The following is a 22,424-nucleotide window of genomic DNA, read 5'->3' as shown; positions in this document are numbered from 1 at the left end:
CTCTCTCTCTCCCCTCTCTCCCTCCCCTCTCTCCTCTCTCTCCCTCTCCCCTCTCTCTCCTCCTTCTCTCTCCCCCCTCTCTCGCCCTTCTCTCTCCCCTCTTTCTCCTCTCTCTTGTCTCTCTCTCCCCTCTCTCTCTCCCCATCTCGCCTCTCTCTCTCTGCCCCCTCTCCCTCTCCTCTCTCTCTCTCTCTCTCTCTCTCTTTTTGGTGGCAGGCCAGTGCAGAGATCCAAACCCATGACCTTGGTGTTATAAGGCTGTGCTTTAACCAACTGAGCTAACTGGCCAGCCCTCCTTTTTCTCTTTTTTTTGTGATTTTTATGGTTCCATTTTATCTTTTTTGTTGTTTATCAGCTGTATGTTTTGTTGTGTTATGGTAGTCATTGTTTTAGGGTTTAAAGCTTACATCTTTTTTTTCTTATAGTTAACCATTAAGTGATGTTGTACTATTTCACACATAGTATAGGATCCTTACAATAATATACTTTTGTTTCTCTTTATTGGCCTTTATGCAATTGTTATGCATTTATCTATGTTTTAAACTCCACAATGAATTTTCATTATTTTTGTTTGAACAGCAGTTGTTTACTGTTTAATGTAGATCTTTTTTGTTTTCTCTTAACACTTTATTTTTTTTTTGCAGCTGGCCAGTACAGGGATCGAACCCTGGACCTTGGTGATATCAGCATCATGCTCTAACCAACTGAGCTAACTGACCAGTCCTCTTCTTTAATTTAACATATGGCATGAAGTTACAATAACTGTTTTAATGTCTTTTTTTTTTGGCTAATTCTACCATTTATACCACATCTAGTTGATTTTTAAAATTAAAAAATTTTTTTAATTGTATATATTTGTGGGTTAGAGTGTGTTGTCTCAATACATACATTTATTGTATAATAATTTACTTAGGGTAGATAGCATATCCATCCCCTAAACATTTATCTTTTCTTTGCAGTGATTACTTTCAAAGTAGCTGTTTAGAAATGGACAGTACAGTATTATTAGCTCTAGTCAGCATACAGCACCAGAACTTATTTTTTCTATGTACCTGTAACTTTGTACCCATTAATTCACCTCTTCCCCTCCCTCCTGCTCTCCTTGCCTTTCAGCTTCTGGTAGCCACTATTCTATTCTCTACTTCTATGAGAACCATTTTTTTTAAGATTCCACATATGAGTGAGATCATGTGATATTTGTCTTTCTATGCCTGACTTACTTCACTTAACGTGATGGTCCCATTTCCACTCACATTGCTGCAAATGGCGGGATTTCATTCTTTCTTTCTTTTTTTTTTTTTTAATAGCTCCATGGTATGCCATTATGTATCTATACTACATTTTTTTAATCCGTTCATCCGTTGATGGACATGTATGTTGATTCTCTCTCTTGGCTATTGTGATTAGTGCTGCAATGAACATGAAAGTATCTCTTCAATATATTGATTTCATTTCCTTTGGGTATGTACCCAGTAGTGGGATTGCTATGTCAAAGTATTTCTGTTTTTAATTTTTTGAGGAACCTTCATAATGTTTTTCATAATGGCTATGTTAATTTATATTCTCACCAGCAATTTATGAGAGTTCCCCTTTCTCTGCATCCTTGCCAGCATTTGTCATTTTGTCTTTCTGATAATAGCCATTCTAACTGGAGTGAGATGGTATTTCATTGTGGTTTTGATTGCATTTCCCTGATGATTAGTGATGTTGAGCATTTTCATTTATACCTGTTGGTCATTTATATGTCTTCTTTTAGAACTGTTCATGTCCTTTGCCCATTTTTCAATCAGTTTATATTTTTGCTTTTGACTGTTTGAGTTCCACAAACTTTTTGAAGTACTGTTGCATTTCTCAGAATGCGTCTCTATCATTTAGCAACTCATGACTGTTAAACCTATTTTCTATATCCCTGTCAATGCTTTTTATTGTTTGTTTTTTCGCTTTTAGCCATCCTGGTCATTCCGTGATGACTAATGATGTTGAACATCTTTATTCCGGATATTAGCTCCTTGTCAGATGCATAGTTTGCATGTAGTTTCTCTCATTCTGTAGGTTGTCCTTTTACTTTGTTGATTGCTTCTATTGCTGTGCAGAAGCATTTTTGTTTGATGGAATCCTTTGTCTACTTTTGCCTGTGCCTTTGAAGTCTTGTTCAAAAAAGCATTACCCAGTCCGATTTCATGTAGCATTTCTCCTATGTTTTCTCCTAGTAGTTTCGTAGTTTCTTAGTTTAGGGTCTTAAATTTACGTATTTAAGTTGGTTTTTATTTACAGTGAGAGATAGGGGTCTAGGTTCAACCTTCTGTATGTGGATATCTAATTTTCCCAGCACCGTTTATTGCAGAGGTTGTCCTTGCCCCAGTGTATATTCTTGGCACCTTTGTCAAAAATCATTGGCCATAGATGCATAGGTTTATTTCTGGACTGTCTATTCCTGTTTCATTGGTTAATTTGTCTGTTTCTATGGCCATCTCAGGCTGTTTTGGTTACTATAGCTTTATAGTATACTTTGAAGTCAGGTGGTATGATGCTCCCAGCTTTCTTTTTGTTCAAGATTGCTTTGGCTATGCGAATGGGATCTTTTGTGGTTCCATACAAATTTTTAGATTGTTTTTTGTTTCTGTGAAGAACATCATTGGTATTTTGGTGGGGACTGTGTTGCATTTTTAGATTGCTTTGGATGATATATGGATATTTTGATGCTATTAATTATTCCAGCCCATGAACATGGGATATCTTGCCATTTATTTGTGTCTTCCTTAGTTTCTTTCATCAATGTTTTATAAAAGTTTTCATTATAGAGATTTTTTACCATGTTTGGATAAATTTACTCCTAGGTAATTCATTTTATTGGTAGCTATTGTGAATGGGATTACTTTCTTGATTTCTTTTTCAGATATTTCTTTATTGGTGTATAGGAAAGCTATTATGTTTTGTATGTTGATTTTGTACCCTGAAACTTTACTGATTTCATTTATTCTAGCAATTTTTAAGTGGAGTTTTTAGGGTTTTCTGTATATATGATGTCATTTACAAATAGGGATAGTTTGGCTTCCTCCTTTCCAGTTTGAATGCCCTTTATTGGTTTCTCTTACCTTATTGTTCTTGCTAGAACTTCTAGTACTGTGTTGAATAAGAGTGAGGAAAATGGGAGTCATTGCCTAGTGTCAGATTTTAGAGGAAAAACCTTCAACTTTTGTCCATTCATTATGATATTAGCTGTGGGTTTATCACAAATGGCCTTTATTGTGTTGAGGTACATTTCTTCTGTACCTAATTTTTTGACTATTTTTATCGTGAGTCATGTTGAATATTATCAAATGCTTTTTCTGGTTCAATTGAAGTCATTTTTTTTTTCATTCCATTCATGTGATGCACCACATTTATTAATTTGCATATGATCAACCATCCTTGCATCCTTGGGATGAATCCCACTTGATTGTGGTGAATGATCTTTTAAATGTGTTGCTGGATGTGATTCATTAGTTTTTTGTTGAGGAATTTTGAATCTATGCTCATCAAGGATATTGTTTTGTACTTTACTTTTTTTGTTGTATCTTATTTCCAGTTTTGACATGAGGGTAATGGGGGCCTCATACAGTGAGTTAGTATTTCTTCCTCTTTAATTTTTCAAAAGTATAAGAAGAATTGGTATTCTTTAAATGTTTGGACTTATTACTGCTTCATTCTCATTACTCATTATTGGTCTATTTAAGGTTTCTAATTCTTTATGATTCAACCATGGTAAGTTGTACGTGTCTAGGAATTTATTCATTTCTTCTAGATTTTCCATTTTGTTAGCATATAGTTGTTCATAATAGTCTCTTACCCTTTGTATTTTTGTGGTGTCAGTTGTAAAGTCTTCTTTTTCATTTCTGATTTTGTCTTCTCTTTTTTTCTTTGTTAGTCTAGCTAAAGGTTTATCAATATTATATTTTCAAAAACCAGCTTTTTTGTTACATTAATCTTTTGTATTTTTTTTTTTGTGGCTGGTAAGGGGATCATAACCCCTGGCTCGGTGTTGTCTGCACCGTGCTCAACCAGTGAGCGCATTGGCCATCCCTATATAGGATCTGAACCTGCAGCCTTGGTGCTCCTAGCGCTGCACTCGCCTGAGTGAGCCACAGGGCCGGCCCTTATATTGTTTTTTAAATCTCTAATTCATTTATTTTTGCTCTGATCTTTGTTATTTGTCTCCTTCTAATTTTAGATTTAGTTTGTTGTTGTTTTCATGGTTCCTTAAGGTATAATGTTAGGTTGTTTATTTGAAGTCTTTCTACTTTTTTGATGTAGGCATTTATTGCTAGAAACTTCTCTGTTAGAGCTGCTTTTGCTGTATCCTATATGTTCTGGTATGTTGTGTTTTAATTTTGTCTCCAGGAATTTTTAAATTTCCTTTTAAATTTCTTCTTTGACCCATCTGTTATTTAAGAGCATGTTGTTTAATTTCTGTGTCTTTGTACAATTTCAAGTGTTCCTTCTGTTATTGGTTTATAGTTTCATTCTGGTTGGAAAAGATAGTTGATATGATTTTAATTTTTTTGAATTTGTTGAGACTTGTTTTGTGACCTAACATATAGTCTCTTCTAGAGAATGTTCCACATGCTGCTGAGAAGAGTGTGTATTCTGTAGCTCTTTGATGAAATGCTCTATAAATGTGTTAGGCCCAGTTGGTCTAGAGTGGAGATTAACAGTGATGTTTCTTGGTTGACTTTCTGTCTGGATAATCTGGTCATTGCTGAAAGTGGAGTGTTGAAGTCCCCATTTATTATTGTATGGTATTTGTCTCTCTTATTGGATCTAATATTTGCTTTATATGTCTGGGTGCTCTGGGGTTGTTGGGTGCATGTATATTTGGAGTTTTAATATCCTCTTGTGGAACTGATCCCTTTGTCATTATAAGAAACAATGACCTTTATTCTTCTTTACCTTCTTTTCTTAAAGTCTATTTTATTTCAGATATATGTATAGCTACTTCTGCTCTTTTTTGATTTCCAGTTGCATGGAATAACTTTTTCCATCAGTTCTGGGTTTATCTGATTGATTTTTCCCATTATAGGTTATATTTTCCTGCCTCTTTGAGTACAAGCTAATCTTTGAATTGTGACATTGTGAATTGTACCTTTTTGGATATATTTATATATACCTTTTGTGTATATATATACACATACACACACAGACAAATTTTTTTTATTGAGATAAAATCCACAGAACATTTACCATTTTAAAGTGAACAAATTCATTGGCATTTGGAACATTACAAGGTTGTACAACCACCATTTCTATCTCATTTCAAAACATTTCGTCACCCTAAAGGCAACCTCATATCCCTTAAGCATTTGTTTCCCATTACTTTCATTTTTTCTTTGATCCACTGGTTGTTTAAGAATGTGTTTAATTTCCACAGGTTTGTCAATTTTCCTGTTACTGATTCCTAGCTTCATTCCACTGGGGTTTGAGAAGATACCTTGTATGATTTAATTCTTTTTAAATGTATTGCGTACTTGTTCATGCCCTAACATATAGTGTCTCTTGAAGAATGTTCCATGTGCACTTGAGAAGAATGTGTATTTTACTGTTGTTGGGTGGATTGTTCTATTAGGTTTATTTGATTTGTAGTGTAGTTTTAGTCCTCTATTTCCTTATTTATCTTATGTCTAGATGTTTTATCTGTATTTTAAAGTGGAGTGTTAGTCTTCAGCAGAACTGTCTTATTTCTTCCATCAGTTCTGTCAGTTTTTGCTTCACATATTTGGGAAGTTTGTTGTTTGGAGTTTATGTTTATAATGTTTACGTCTCTTTTATGAAATAACTTTTTTGTTAGTGTATAATGTCCTTTGTCTCTTGTTACAGTTTTTGACTTAAGGAAAGTCTGTTTCATGAGATATTAGCATAGCTAACACAGCTTTCATTTAGTTACTATTTGTATGTAATATCTTTTTCTGTCTTCTTTTCACCCTATTTGTGCCTGTGTATCTTAAGTGAGTCTCTTGTAGGCAGCATATAGTTGGTACAGTTTTTAAAATCCATTCACTCAGGGCCAACCCCGTGGCTCTCTCGGGAGAATGCGGTGGCGCTGGGAGTGCAGCGGCGCTGGGAGAGCCGAGGCCGCGTGTTCAGATCCTATATAGGGATGGCCGGTGCGCTCACTGGCTGAGCGCAGTGTGGGCAACACCAAGCCAAGGGTTATGATCCCCTTACTGGTCACCAAAAAAAAAAAAATTCCATTCACTCAAACTCTATCTTTTGATTAGAGACTTTAATTCATTTCCATTTAAAGTAATTCCTGATAAGGAAGAACTTATGCCATTTTATTGTTTTTTCATATACATCTTATGCCCTTTTGTTCTTTAATTTCTTTATTACTGTCTTTTTCTTTTTTTGTTTTGTGCCTCTGGAATTCTTTCTGTTTTTCTTTAATGTATAGCTTTCATTTTTTCTTTTTTTTTTTGGTGGTTTTCATGGGGATTACAGTTACTGTCATCCTAAATTTGTTAATAACCTTATTTGAATTAATACCAACCCATCTTCAATAACATACAAAAACCCTGCTTTTATACAGTTACATTTCTCCACGTTGTTTTTTTCAAAATTTGTGTCTTCATACATTGTCTCTGTACATCTTTATATATTGTGTGCCCATTGACACACATCTATAGTAATTGTTTTCATTCATCTTCTAAGTCCTGTAGGAAATAAGAAAGGGATGTACAAATTAAAAATATTATAGTACTGGCTTTTATTTTTACCTACATGCTTAACTTTACTGAAGTTCTTTATTTCTTTGTATGGCTTTAAGTTACTGTCTAGTGTCCTTTCATTTTAGTCTGATGGGCTCACTTTACTATTATTTGTATTGCAGGTCTTCTAGTGACAAACTCCCTCAGCTTGTGTTTCTGTGGAAATGTCTTGTTTTGTCCATATTTGAAGCATAGAATGGCTGGATATAGAGTTCTTGGATGATAGGGTTTTTTGTTGTTGTTCAAACTTTAAAAATATCTCTCAACCTAATGGCCGGCATTGATTTTGATGAGAAATATGTTACTCTTACTGAATATTCCTTGTACTTGACAAGTAGCTGCTCAGAATTTTCAAGATTTTTGTTTTTTACATTAATTATATCTCAGTGTGGATCCCTTCATGTTTATTTTTGGGGGTATGTTGATCCTCTTGAATGCATATACATTTATTTTATTAAATTTTGGAGGTTTGGGGTCATTATTTTTCTTCAAATATTTTCTCTGCCCATTTGTCTTGCCCCTTTTCTTCTGGAAATTCTGTTATGCATATGTTTTTAGACATGATTGTGTCCTATTGGTTTCTTAGGCACAGTTCTTTTTCTTCCTTCCTTTTTTTAAAGCTCCTCAGATTGGATAATTTCAGTTGGCTTGTGTTTTTTCTTCTGGCTACTCAAATCTGTTGAAACTCTCTAGTGTTTTTTGTTTGTTTGTTTGTTTTAGTTATAAATTTTAGCTCCAGAATTTTTGTTTGGTTCCTTTTATAATTTGTCTCTGTATTGATAATATGTAAGACAGTTGATTTAAAGTCTTTGCCTAGTAAATCTGATGTCTGTGCTTCGGCAGGGGCAGTTTCTGGTAATTTCTCCTGTGAATGTGCCATATTTCCTTTTTCTTTGCATGCTCTGTAACTTTTTTTTTTTAAACTGGACATATTGAATTATGATGTGGTAATATCTGAAATCAGATATTTCTCTTTCCTCAGGGCACAGTTTCTTTGCTGCATGATAAAGCTGTTCTTTTTTTTTTTTTTAGCAATTTCCTTACAATTTTTTGTAAAGTGTGTATTCTTTGTCATGTGTATTCTCTGAAGTTGCTGTATCTTTGTTTTGTCTTTAGTCAGTGTTTAACAAAGACTTCCTTGAATACCAGGTGCTAGATAGAGAGAAAGAGAATAAAAAAGGAAAAAAAGAAAAAAGAAATACTCTCCAGTGTTTGCAGACAAGCTGTGTCATAGCATTCAGTGTTAACTAGTCTATTTAATACTCTTTATTTACTGCCTTAGCCTTCACTGCCTGCTTGCGCTGTGCTTAGAGAACAGCCAGAACTGAAAGTTTAGAGTTTGCTCAGGTTTTTTTCTGAGGAATGGTCTTGCCCTGGGCATGCCTGTGGCACTCTACACCCTCCAGCACACTTTGGTGCTTTTCAATGTACCAGTTTCCCAGAGAAGCTTTCTCCCTGGTTTTTCCTTCCAGGATTTGGCACTCTATGTATCTGTGGGTTGTTTGTCTACCTCATAATGATTTTGAGGGTCATCTTTCTGCCCTGAGTGAATTCTGAGTTTGTTCAAAAAATGAACAGTAGCCTGCAGACACTTTGGAACAGATAAACGTAATTCTTTGCAAATAAAGAAAGTCTCCTCTGCTCTTTCTAAAATCAGAGACCAGGGTTCCACACTGAAAACTCTAGCTGCTGTCTTCAAGACCACCTCCAAACCTAGGGTAGGTGTGGATCAAGGGAAAGTAAAAATTCTCAAAGCTATCCTGCCATTTTTAAGTTCCCTTTTTCTTGATTCAATATTTGCTTGGTTGCAACAAACCAGTTCTGATAAATTGTGTTCTACAGTTCCTGTTTGATTTTTTTGATGTTTTTGTTTGTGGTTGGGCCTGTACTTGGAGCTTCCTACTCCCCCATTTTTGCTGTCATAATCTGGATATTTTTGCATTTCTCTAAATCTTCTTGAGCTTTATTCTGAGATAGAATTCTTTGGAAACAGTTCCATGCTTTCAAGTTCTGCTCTTAATGATTTGTTAGTGGGTCCAGAATTGTTTGGTCTAGGGGTAATTACTCTCCATTACTGAGGCAAGATCTTTCCAAGAATTCTACCCAGTGCTCTGTGTATTGTGAGTTTTTTCAGTTTGGCTTGTGGGAACCCTTATTATTCCTCTGTTCTCTCTTTTCTTTCTTCTTTGTGATTATGTGAATATTTTTTAGTACTGCATTTTAATCAATTTAATATTGCAAGTAATTAGTGTTGCATTTAAATTTAATAATTTGCATTAAATTGCCTTTTTGGCTATATCTCTTTCTGTATTGGTTGTTCAAGGGATTACAGTTTTCATACTAATAATTTCAGTCTACTGTGTGTACCACTTCACACAAAATGTAGAAACCATGTAGATATCTTTTAGCTGTTTCTTCCCCAGTCTTTATAATAGTTTTAATGTGTTAAATCTACATACATCACACACCCTACCAGACAATATTTTAATTTTTAATGTAAGCATTGTATGCATTTTAAATGATAGGTGGCATTCTTGTTGTTTTATATGGTCAATATCCATTAAAAGTAACTTCATGTTTATCACTCTTCATTTATTTCTTCAACTCAGAGCTTCCTTCTGGGATTATTGTTCCTATTACCTACCCAAGGAGAATTGTTTGGGGTTCCCTTTAGAGGAAATCTGTTTAGAAATATTTTCTTGCTTTATTTATATAATTGTTACTTTGATGATAAGTTGCCTCTTGATTCTTTTTAAGATTTTTATCTTTTTTCCTTTGGTTTTCTGTAGTTTTACTAATGTGCTGAGGTGTAGATTTACATGGTTTATAGTGGTTTTTCAATGGCTTGCTGTCTTCTGTTCTAGAAAGTTTTTAGATATCATTTTAAATATAGCTTTTGTGTTTTCTCAGATTTCCCTGACACTAACATGTATTAGGCCTGCTTATTGTGTTTTCATGTCTCTTGCCTTTTTTTGTATTTTTCATATTTTTGTATCTTATGCTAACATTCTGGGTATTCTTTTCTGACCTGTTTTGTTGCCCACTAATTCTCTTTTTGTTCATGTCTAAACCATTGTTAATTCCACCCATTGATTTCTTAATTTCTATGTTTTTACTTCTGGAATTTTTATTTATTATTATAGTTTTCAGGTTTTTTGCAGCAGTTTCTAATTTTTTCTTGTATATGTTTGATCACAATAAGAATTACTTACATTAAAATCTATGTCTGATAACTCCAAAATACAGATCTCTTTTGATTCTTTTTTCTGCTGGTTTTCATTCATGTTGTCTTATCTCTAATGTGTTTGGCACTTTTTATTGTGCTGGAAATTATAGTGAACAAATTTTAGAAATTAATTATAGCCAAGGTGATATTATTTTCCTCCAGAGAGGATATATTTTGCTTCTGCTTGGTGCTTAGGGGTACTTGAAATGTAGGATTACCTTACTCAAATTTCAGAGTTTGAGATCATCCAAATCTGGGTGCAGCCTATGTACTTTTAGTTTATTCTTACTCTTGGCTTGTAGCCTTTCAGTATTGCAACTGAAAAGGGGGTGAGGGACTTACTAGTTCCCCTTCTCCTTTGGTTGTCTATGTATGTACAAGGGTCCTTCAGAAAGTTCATGGAAAATGGAATTAAAAGGTAATACAACTTTCATGAACTTTTTGAAGACCCCTTGTATATCCCTGTACTTCCAGACTCCTCAGTTTGTGAGAGGCACCTTTCATCCTCATACCTGCTTTCTCTGAAATAGGCAAATGTTCCCTGGGCAAAAGTGTGGCCAAAAGCTGTATCCATCTCCTTAGACTTTCATCCTTTTCCAGTTTTAGCCCAATAATTCTTTTTTTTTTTTGTCTTTTTCCGTGTCCGGCAACGGATCGCAACCCTCAGTGTTGCCCCCGTACCGGGCCGGGGACCGGCAACGGGATTGCAACCCTCGGTGTTGCTCCCGCGCCTCGCTCAGCTCAGTGTTGCCCCCGTACCGGACTGGGGACCGGCAACGGGATTGCAACCCTCGGTGTTGCTCCCGCGCCTCGCTCAGCCAGTGAGCGGGAACCGGTCTGTATGTGGGATCCGAACCCTCGGGCGGGAGCACCGCCGTGCTTCCCAAGCGGTGCACTTATCCAGTGCGCCACCGGGCCGGCCCCTAGCCCAATAATTCTTGATTATTGCATTAACTCTTTAATGCCTTCAGTCACATTTCAAAAATTAAAATAAACATTAATATTTAATTTCAATTGTTTAAATATTTCACATTAAAAATCAAAGTAGCAAAATAATGTTAATACTAATATTCAAAATACTGATGTTAATATAAAATTAAAAATTTAATTTTGATATTTATTATTAAGATTAAAGTATTAAAACTTTTAAGTAGTAAATTCCTTAAAACTGTTTTCATAGTGGTTTTCTAGTGTTGATATGAATTATTTAATCTGTCCTTAGAAGATGTGTCAGTGTCAACATCTGAATTTATAAATGTTTCCCTTTGTTTATATTATTGTGCATAACTGCAGAAATGATTAAGAATGCTTTGTCAGTCATGGTTTGACTATTCTCATGAAGTGGAAGTAAGTCAGTAATGAGAAATTTGTTAATGTCTTTGTTGTACATTTGCTTAAATAGGCATTTAAGGGCTCTCTTTACAAAGTTAGTGATTTTATTTTATTTTTGATAAAACTGAAAAATGACTTTTTGAACTTTATTTTTAGGTTGGGCTCATGTCGTCTGTGCCCTATATATTCCAGAGGTACAATTTGCCAATGTTTCTACGATGGAACCAATTGTTTTACAGTCTGTTCCACATGATCGTTATAATAAGGTACAGTACATATTATTTTACTACTGTTTGAATGTAAGTTTTTTTATTTTAAAGCTTAGAGGTAGGAAGGATTTTTTTTTTTTTTTTGTATTTTTACAATTAAAATTAGAGGCCTCCATTAAAAAATTTAAATTTTAGACCTCCATCAATTTCCAGAATATTTGGGAAAAGTAGAATTACCATGCTTACCTACAGCTATTAAAATATGTTACTAAGGTCACAGGAGTTCAAAACAAATAAAACTATGTTACCTTTTATTCTAATTTAGATATCTAGTATTTTGAAATTTACAGAACCTTACAATCCTTATAGATTTGTCCTTTAAGAGTTACTGATACTTGCTCTTTCAAGTATCAAGGTTCTTTTAAATTTGAATTAATCTTTATTTACCGTAACATTTATTATGATATCATAATTTTTTCTTAAAAAATAATCCTGTATCAGAATGTTACCTCCTGCAAAAGTTATATAATTCTTATTGTTGGCCATTTAAAAAAATAAAAACCTTAGTTAATAGTTAATTTTTTTAATATATATTTTTCCTAATTTAGTACACATATACTATTGTTGGTGGGCCTGTTAGCTCAGTTGGTTAGAGTGTGGTGTTATAACACCAAGGTCATGGGTTTGGATCTCTGTACTGGGCAGGTGTCAAAAAAACACAAAGAAACAAACAAAAAATATATTATCATTTATTCTCTTCTGCATTTTAGAAGGTTTTTCCATTATCTAGTATGCTTCAAAAGTCAATTTAAATGAAGTGTTACCATTTAATTGAAGGTACATTTTTTTATCCATGGAAGAAATCGAAGCCAATTTTGAGTTTCAAATATTTTTGTATTGAAAACTCTTTTTATTATGTAATTAATATTTATTAAAAAAATTGGAAAGTACAGAGAAATAAATAAAAAGTACAAGACAAAAATCATCCTAAATCTTCCCATTCAGATCATTCTAGATTTATTCTGTTCATTTTTGCTTATGATATGTACTTGTAAAAATTTTGGACCCTATCGCTCATATTGTTTTGTTTGCATTTGAAACTATTAACCCTGGAGACGTCTTTTTGTGTCAGGAAATTACATTTCTGCTGTTATTTTTAGTGGATACTTTGAAATACAGAACATTATTAGATTCAATAAACTATAATTTAATTAAGTAACCCTTTATTGTTGAAGGGCTTAGTTTGGTGTCTGGCATATAGTATACACCAATAGAATCTTTGTGTAAAAGGGTATGAACATTTTGGAAGTTTCAATAAATGTATTGTATGAAATTGGCCTCTAAAATTCAGTTGCCAAGTTATAGTACATTAGCAATATGCAAAATTGCTCATAACCTTGTATCTTGTTAAGTGTACTGTGTATTACCATGAAGAAAATTTTTGCTATGTTTTTTAGTGAAAAATAGAGTGTTTGAATGATTTTCTTTTGAGTAGTGGTGAGGTAAATATTTAAAAGTTTTTTTTTAAAAAGGTTATTCATATTTGTTAACTGACCTTGCATGTCTCTTTGTTCATTTTAATGGTGTAATTTTTTTCTTACGAAATATTTTATGTCAGATATATTCTTTTGTCATATATATTTGCTGTGTAGTTTTTTGCCCATAATATAACATTTGCTTTCTAATTTTTGTTATGTTTTCATGGTTTTGTTGTAGGTATTCTAGCAGGTTAATTTTTTCTAGTATGGAAGTTTAAAAGTTTTTCTTTCATTTACACACTTATTCTTTATTGTTTCTGCCTTTGATGCCATGTAGAGAAAATCTTTCTCTACACTAATGTGTAAATACCTTTTTTAGTACTTTCAGAGTTCATTTTATTTTTTATTTTTATTTATTTTTTGGCAGCTGGTCTGTACAGGGATCAAACCCTGGACCTTTGTGTTATCAGAACCACATGCTAGCCCCAAAGTTCACTTAAAAAAATACTAACTTTTCCTTTTAATTTTGAAATAGTTTAAAATTTACATACAGGTTTCAGGAATAGTATAAAGAGCTTTTCTTCCCCTAAACCATTTGAGTGTAATTTACCAGTGTAATACCGTGTCACTCCTCAATACTTTACTATGTATTTCCTATAAAGAAGGACATTCTCCTGTGTAACTACAATATAGTTATCAAAATCAGGAAATTAACAGTTGTTACTGTCTGGTCCATTGACTTCATTCATGTTTCCCCAATTTCCCCACAAATGGTGTTCATATCAAAAAGATCACAAATTGCATTTGGTCTCTTTGGTCTCCTTTAATCTCAAATATTTTGTTTCCCTGATGTTTATAGCTTTGATACTTATGACTATTACAGGCCAGTTATTTTGTAGTATGTCCTCCTATTTGGATTTGTCTGATGTTTTATCATGATCAAATGCAGATTATATATTTTTGACAGGAATATCACAGGAATGATTCTGTATTCTCATTGTGTCCTATCAGGTTATACGTGAGTTCAGGTTTTTGGGTTATTGGTGATGTTAGTTCATTGCTTGGTTGAGGTGGTGTCTGTCAGGTCTCTACACTGTGAGGCATCGAAGGCAGAAGCAATAAAGAACAGCACTTTGTGAGGAAGTACCTGGTATTTAAATAGCTTGTTCTTTGAGCCTTTTGCTCACTAAAATTAGCATCCATTGATGTTTCTTGTTTTCATTTATTACTGTGATTGATGGCAAGTGGTAGTTTTCTAATTTCATCATTTCTTTTACATTCATCTGTTGGCATTCCAATATAAGGAAAAGCTTTCTTCACTTCCTGATTATTTACATTAGTATGGATTTATGCATTACTATTTTATTTTTGTGGGTCATACTCCATTATTGTCATTTATTTTGATGTTCATATTGTCTCAGATTTAGCTGGGACCTTTTCAAGCTGGCTTCTGTGTCTTTTCACATGTTTCTGTCATTCTGGGAGCATTTCCTTACTTCTGACACAACAGTATGAAGATACTTCAAGAAGTTTATGGAAAGATTTGTATTATCTTTTAATTCTATATTTCCATGAGTTTTTCGAAATACCCTTATATATTCCAGGCTCATGTTGTGTCATTCTTGCTCTAGCCCTATAATCACCCTGTCTCCAAGAAGCCTTGATTCCTTTTATGTGAGAATGATATTTAGAACCAAAGTGGGAACTAGGTGTGCTCATAGTTATTGGGATGTTGCTCACCTCAGGCCCTTTCAGGTAGCACAGCTAGAAAATCTATGCATGTATATACGTACTGAGATATACATCTGTACACATTATATAATAATTTGGTAAGTATAATTGAGAGATAAGGTTTTACAAAAACTCATGCTTAAAAGCGAGATTACGTTGCTGGGCAACATAATATCAAAACAGGGCAAGTCAAATTTGGCAAATCCGGTTTTTCCACAGAAACAAAATAATAAAAGCGGATTTGTAAGACTAAAGACTTTGTTGTAGTCAGAAACCAAATTTACTAAAACTAGCTCAACTACTAATGGGGTTGGCTGAAAGGCTACAATATGCAGTCTTTAGGACTTGGAACTAGAATATGAGAGACTATAACACTTTTCTATTTTTGATGAGAGTCCTATAGTCTTTTCTGTTCTGTCTATAGTCAGTTTCTCTTTCCACTAATCTCTAATTCTCTACTTGCCATTTTAGCTGAGTTCCCTAAAGGTAAATGACTCAGTGTCCCAGTTCTAAATTTGTAACAGCAACTCTGGTCTAAGCACCTGAACTTAGAAACCATTCACCTTGGTCTAAGTACCTGAAAACCATTCACCTGGAAAAACATAGGTACCTAGGCACGATTATATCATTAGAAATTGAACATAGAGGACAGTTTCAAGGAAAAGGGTATGGGCTGTCCAGGTGCTCTAAAATGTACCTCCATTAGCTTCACGTTCCGTGAATGTTATATTTAAACAACTGTTAAAAAAGCCTGTAAACTGTTTCTGATATCTGTATGCCAAATTGCATATGTTGATTCTTTAATTTTAATGATGAAATAGTTTAGTGTTCTGCACAAACTTATTGAGAATTTCTGTCTTATTTGTCATATTGCTAATGTTTGTGTCATAATTTGTTTTCTTTACATTTTTTTATTTAAAAATTTTTTTCTATAATAAGTACATTCTAAGATGTTGTTGGAGAGGTGGAAGGGGGGACAAGGCTGGCCCATGGCTGGCTCAGTCACTGGCCTGGTTGTGGTTGGTGGTGTGGGGGAGCTGAGGCCCATGGCCCTTTGCCTGCCACCTCAGGACCCTGGGGGCTTCTGGCTCTGGCTCCTCAGTCATTGCTGGCCTGGTTGCTATAGGCAGTGGGTGGGGCTGTATTATAATTTGCTTAACCATTCCCATAGTATTGAACATTGAGGTTTCATCCAGCTATTTTCTTCTCATAAATCAAAGCATGAACAGAAAGATAAATACCTTATGTTCTCAATCATATGTGGAAACTTAAAAAAAGAAGTTGAGCTTATTGAAGTAGAGAGTAGAATTGTGGTTATTAGAGGCTGGGAAGGGCAAGGGGAGGGGATGATAGGGAGATGTTGGTTAACAGATACAAAACCACAGCCAGACAGGAAAAGTAAGGTCCAGTGGTAATGCTAAGCATCTGTAATTAACAATAATTTATAATATGTTCTCAAATGGCTAGAAGAGAGGAGCTCAAATGCTCTCATTATAAAATAAATAAATTTTTATAGTGGTGAATATGCTAATTAATTACCCTGATTTGATTATCATACATTGTATACATGTATTGAAATGTAACTCTGTACCCTATAAATATGTACAATCAATATACGTAAATTTAAAAAATTAATAAAAGCATGACAATCTTTCTTCTTCACCTAGCCTTTTTTTCTGTGTTTGGGATTATTTTCTTTGGTTGGAAATCTAGAAATAGAATTATTGTGTCATTCTGTACCTATTTCTAACGTTCTGATAATATTGCCTTACTTTCCCCCAAATTTATATAGCTGCCTAATAATGTATGAAAATGTAATTTTACCACATCATTACCTATACTGAATTATCATCTATAACATGTATTAATTTGATAATTGAAAAATGATACTCAGTTATTTTAATTTTCATTTATTTTAATAATTGCCAGTTCATCGGATTAGTATTTCTCTTGTGAATTGTCTTATTTTTTTTGGTTATCTTTTATACTGTTAGGGTTTATAAAGCTATGTGCTTTTAAAGTAATGATAGTACAGTATTTTTCCATTTTACCTTTTAGTTTTGGTTACTTAAAGAGAATACATAATGCTCAGACACATATTTATATGCTTTATAGGTTTTTGTGTGTGTGTCAGAGGGTGTGTCATATATACAGGGTGATTAAAACAGAATTTAGTTCTTCTTATTAATTAGGTTATATAGGAATATATAGTTTGCACCAAATTATGGTGTTATTATGCAGAGATCATTCTCTGTTTGAAACAACAAATCTCTATACAAAAGCGCAGAGCAGCCATGTAGGACTAAATAAGCTGTACATCACATTCACATTATCATTCAGCAGAGTTCCCGGAAATTGACAGCTAGCTACAACCCTTACTCTGGCTCATTCCCCACAGGTGGCTAAAATCTTCTACATGCTGTAAGTGAGACATACAAGATACATATATGATACAACTACCTCTGCAGTTTTCAAAGTTACATGGAAGACAAAAATTACTGTATTTTCAAAGGCTATCTTTTAAGGGAAAAGGTGCAATTGCCGTAATGGTTACATCTCAAAACCAAAATGCTGATATGTAACATGTAAAGGATTGTCAGAAGTCTTTTGTGCCATAATGCATACATGGGTCTTAGATCTGTTCTTTTTTGTTGAAAAAAATGGTAAGGATCACTTACCTGGCTTTGTTGACAGAGTGGTTTTTCTCACAGTTGTCGAAAGACATTGACAATATATTACAGCAGACTCAGTCTCTGTCTTATATCCATCGTGCAGCATTGAGGTTCCTTCATAGTCATCTTCCACTCTGTTGGAATAGGCATTCTCTTCTGTCAAAAAAATTCTTTTCCTAGTCAAATTTGTATTGAGTGCAAGACAAAATTTATTAATTTGCTAAAAATAGAAATGGCAAGGTGACAATAGAATTGCAGGTTCAGAGAGGTTTTGGAAATGGAAGGGTCATGTAGTTGGGAGGCAGATTGCTTACATAAGTAGTAAGTATTTTAAAAGTAAGAAAATGGAAGTTTTATTTCATAGAGTCATATAAATATCTATATTTGTAATTACAAGGAGTAATAGAATGATGTGGGGTGCCAGAGAGAAAACAAGGCATCTAAAAAGCAAATGATAAGGATACATTTGGGTCTGAAATTGGGACAATGAGGAGTCATCCCCCAACAGTAAGGTCCAGTAGGGCCAGATAATACAAAACCATCAAATAGCGTCAAATAGAGATTAGAAGTAGAGCACCTAGCAACAAGTTCTAATTTTAAGCAGGCTTCTACTGTTGGTCATGTTTCTCTAGCTACAGAGTTGCAGGATAAACAGGTCCGCCCCACCCCCCATTATAGGTCAAATGTATTATTTTTGTAAAAGATGAAAGTATTGACCTGCTCTGGAACCATGACCACCCAAATTCCCAGAAAACACACCATGTTATCTCTTTTTATTAGGAATATGTCAATTACCTTTTAATCTGACACCTCTTCCCCACAAAAGATGAGAAAACGAAGGAATGCATCTTTGCTGCAAAAAGTCTGGGTAGGCTACTGGGTTAAGTGTGCTATGTGACACTGAGGGCATAACGATCTTTATAAGAGAATATAAATAACTGTGATGATTTCTTTACAAGTTGGTTTGACTATTTTGAAACTGTTGAATACTTTGTGTGTAACCTAATATCTGTTGGTTTTTCTTCACAATCCTTTGATTGGGATTTTTACCTTTGTTTAAACTCTCAGTTGATCTCTTTCATATGGCTAATATAAAGAACAGTTTTTGAGTTTATGTCTAATTTTATTGTTCAAATACTTTCTAATTTGTTTGCTTCTGCTTTATAAAGTTTTTATGTTTATCCTACATACTGTAACATTGTTTCTTTGGGTTATTAGGTAGTTATTTTGGAAATTCTCAGATATATATAAAAATATTTAATAATGTAAATATATTACCCCCTCCCCAATTTGTTACCCAATTCCAAAACTTTACCAATTTATAGCAAATTTTTCATGTACCCCCTTGTAGTAGTTTCCTAGGGCTGCTGTAACAAAGTACCACAAACTGGGTAGCTTAAAGCAACAGAAATTTGTTCTCTCACAGTTCTGGAGGCTACAGGTCTGAAATCAGGATATCAGCAGGGTTGGTTCCTTCTGAAAACTCTGAGGGAGAACATATTCCATGCCTTTCTCTTAGCTTCTGGTGATGGCTGGCAATCCTAGACATTTCCTGGTTTGTAGATTTATCATCCCAGTCTCTTCTTCCATGTTCACATTACATTGTTACTTTGTATGTTTGTCTTCATATGGCCATCATCTTCTTAGCAGACCGGTTGTATTGGAGTAGGCCCCTACTCCACTATGTTCTCATCTTTACTAATTACATCTGCAATGACTTTTTTTCCAAATAAGATTACTAGCTGAGGTACTGGGGGTTAGAACGTCACATACATTTCTTGGGGGACAAATTCAGCTCTCATTAGCCTGCTCACATCAGTCTACCCTCTGTGCTCCCCGCCCAAATTTATGTTCCTTTTATGCAAATTACTTCACTCCATCCCCAAATGCCTGAAAGCCTTAATCCATTTTGCCGTGAACTCTAAGTCCCAAATCATACTAAATATAATAAACTCAGTAAGTCTTAAATCTCATCATCTGGATCATCTGAACTGGCTGTGGATGAGACTTTGGTCCATACTGAGGCAAAATTTCTCTCCATTTATGAACTTGTGAAACATAGATCACAATATACAGTGGTGGAACAGGCATGGGATAGACATTCCCATTCCAAGAGAGAAATTAGAAGGGAAAAAGGGGGGGCTGAGCCTGTGGGGCACTCGGGAGAGTGCAGCGCTGGGAGCGCAGTGACGCTCCCGCCGCGGGTTCAGATCCTATATAGGAATGGCCGGTGCGCTCACTGGCTGAGCGTGGTGTGGGCGACACCACACCAAGGGTTGCGATCCCCTTACTGGTCACGAAAAAAAGAAAAAAAAATAAATAAATAAAAAATAAAAATAAATAAATAAAGAAGGGAAAAAGGGATCACTGGTTTAAACCAGATTTATAGCTCTGCAGAACAAATTCTGTTAGATTCCAAGACCGAAAATAGTTCTCTGTGGCTTTATGATCTGATCTCTGGGCCCACTGGGGTGGCCCTACCTGTTGGTCCTGGGGCAGCAACCTTCCCTCTTAAACCAAAGAGGACCCATGGGCCCAGACTTCTGTATCCATGGCTCATCCTAGACTGAAGTATATAGTAGTTACTTCTAGAAATGGGCATGCCTGTCTGGCAGTTTATCATGTATATGGAGAAGACATAACAATCATAAATATGTACGCACCCAATGTTGGAGAAGTCAGATTTATAAAAAAAAAAACCTATTAGACCTAAAGAGGGTAATAGACACTAATACCATAATAGCAGGGGACCTAAACACCCCACTGTCAATACTGGACAGACCATCCAGGCAAAGAATCAGCAGAGGAACACAAGATCTAGACAATACTCTGGACCAATTGGACATGGAAGATATCTACAGAACCTTCCATCCAACAACCTCAGAATATTCATTCTTCTCATCAGCACATGGATCACTCTCCAGGATAGATCACATATTAGGACACAAATCAAGTCTCAACAAATTCAAAAAAATTGGAATTATCCCATGTATTTTCTCAGACCATAATGGATTAAAACTAGAATCAAAAACAAACGAAATTCTGGAAACTATACAATCACTTGGAAATGCAACAGCATTCTACTTAATGACTTATGGGTCCAAGAAGAAATCAAGCAGGAATTAAAAAAATTTATTGAAACTACTGAAAATGATGATACATCATACCAAAACCTGTGGGATACGGCAAAAGCAGTATTAAGGGGGAAATTTATTGCATGAAATGCTCACCTCAGAAGAATGGAAAGATGGCAAGTGAACAACCTAAAACTGCACCTTAAAGATCTAGAAAAACAAGAACAATCCAAACCTAAAGTTAAGAACTACAAAACCAAGAAGAATCCAAACCTAAAATTAGCAGACGAAGAGAAATCATTAAGATCAGAGCAGAACTTAACGAAATTGAAATCCAAAAAACGATACAAAAGATCAATGAATGAAAAAGTTGGTTTTTTGAAAAGATAAATAAAATTGACAAACCATTAGCATGGCTAACAAAAAAAAGAAGAGAGAAGATTCCAATAACGCAAATTAGAAATGAAAAAGGTGATATTACAACTGATCCATCTGAAATACAAGGAATCATTTGAGACTACTATAAACAACTATATGCCAACAAGTTTGAAAATCTGGAGGAAGTGGATAAATTTCTGGACACACACAAGCTCCCAAAACTGAACCATGAAGATGTAGAAAATCTGAACAGACCAATAACAATAAAGGAGATCTAAGCTGTTATCAGAAAGCTCCCAACAAAGAAAAGCCCAGGACCAGACGGATTCACAGCAGAATTTTACCAAACATTCAAAGAGGAATTGACACTGATTCTTTACAAGCTATTCCAAAAGACTGAAACAGACGCAAAGCTCCCAAACTCATTCTATGAAGCAAACATCATCCTGATACCAAAACCAGGTAAAGATGTAACCAAAAAAGAAAACTACAGGCCGATATCCTTGATGAATATAGATGCAAAAATCCTCAATAAAATACTAGCCAACAGAATACAACAACACATACGTAAAATTATTCACCACTATCAAGGGGGATTCATTCCAGGGATGCAAAGTTGGTTCAACATACGCAAGTCAATAAATGTGATACACCATATAAATAAAATCAAACACAAGGACCATATGATCATCTCTCTAGATGCTGAAAAACCATTTGATAAATTTCAACACTCATTCATGACAAAGGCCCTCTATAAGTTAGGTATAGATGGAAAGTATCTCAACATAATTAAAGCCATATATGATAAACCCACTGCCAACATCATCCTGAACGGGGAAAAGCTGAAAGCTTTTCCTTTAAGAACAGGAAGCAGACAAGGATGCCCACTCACCACTCCTATTCAACATAGTGTTGGAAGTACTAGTCAGAGCAATCAGAGAAGAGAAGGAAATAAAGGGCATCCAGATTGGAAAAGATGAAGTCAAACTGTCCCTGTTTGCAGATGACATGATCCTATATATCGAACAGCCTAAAGCCTCTACAAAAAAACTCTTGGAAGTGATAAATGAGTTCAACACAGTAGCAGGATACAAAGTCAATGCACAAAAATCAGTAGCATTTCTATTCACCAATAGTTAACATGCAGAAAGAGAAATCAAGAAAGCCTGCCCATTTAAAATAGCCACCAAAAAAATAAAATACTTAGGAATTGAGTTAAGCAAGGATGTGAAAAATCTCTGTAATGAGAACTACAAAACACTCCTGAGAGAAATTAGAGAGGATACAAGAAGATGGAAAGATATCCCATGCTCTTGGATTGGAAGAATCAACATAGTGAAAATGTCCGTACTACCCAAGGTGATATACAAATTGAATGCAATCCCCATCAAAATCCCAATGACATTTTTCTCAGAAATAGAAAGAACTATCCAGACATTTATATGGAATAATAGAAGACCACACATAGCCAACACAACGCTGAGCAAAAAAAAAATAAAGCTGGAGACATAACACTACCTGAATTTAAGCTATACTCCAAAGCTATAATAACCAAAACAGTATGGTACTGGCATAAAAACAGAC

General features: G+C 34.7%; 1 protein-coding gene across 1 annotated transcript in view; it reads left to right on the top strand.

Moving 5' to 3' along the window:
• The window catches only part of MLLT10 (myeloid/lymphoid or mixed-lineage leukemia (trithorax homolog, Drosophila); translocated to, 10), a 230,102-nt gene that overhangs the window by 59,518 nt on the left and 148,160 nt on the right, over positions 1–22,424 (top strand). The window contains exon 4 of the mRNA XM_008579437.1: positions 11,455–11,564. Coding sequence (XP_008577659.1) covers positions 11,455–11,564 — 110 coding nt within the window. The remainder of the gene's footprint in view (positions 1–11,454; positions 11,565–22,424) is intronic.

This window comes from Galeopterus variegatus, unplaced genomic scaffold, assembly GCF_000696425.1.
Source record: "Galeopterus variegatus unplaced genomic scaffold, G_variegatus-3.0.2 Scaffold1884, whole genome shotgun sequence".
NCBI classification, from domain to species: domain Eukaryota; kingdom Metazoa; phylum Chordata; class Mammalia; order Dermoptera; family Cynocephalidae; genus Galeopterus; species Galeopterus variegatus.
The sequence above is the reverse complement of the archived record's forward strand: the minus strand, read 5'-3'. Positions and strand labels throughout refer to the sequence as shown.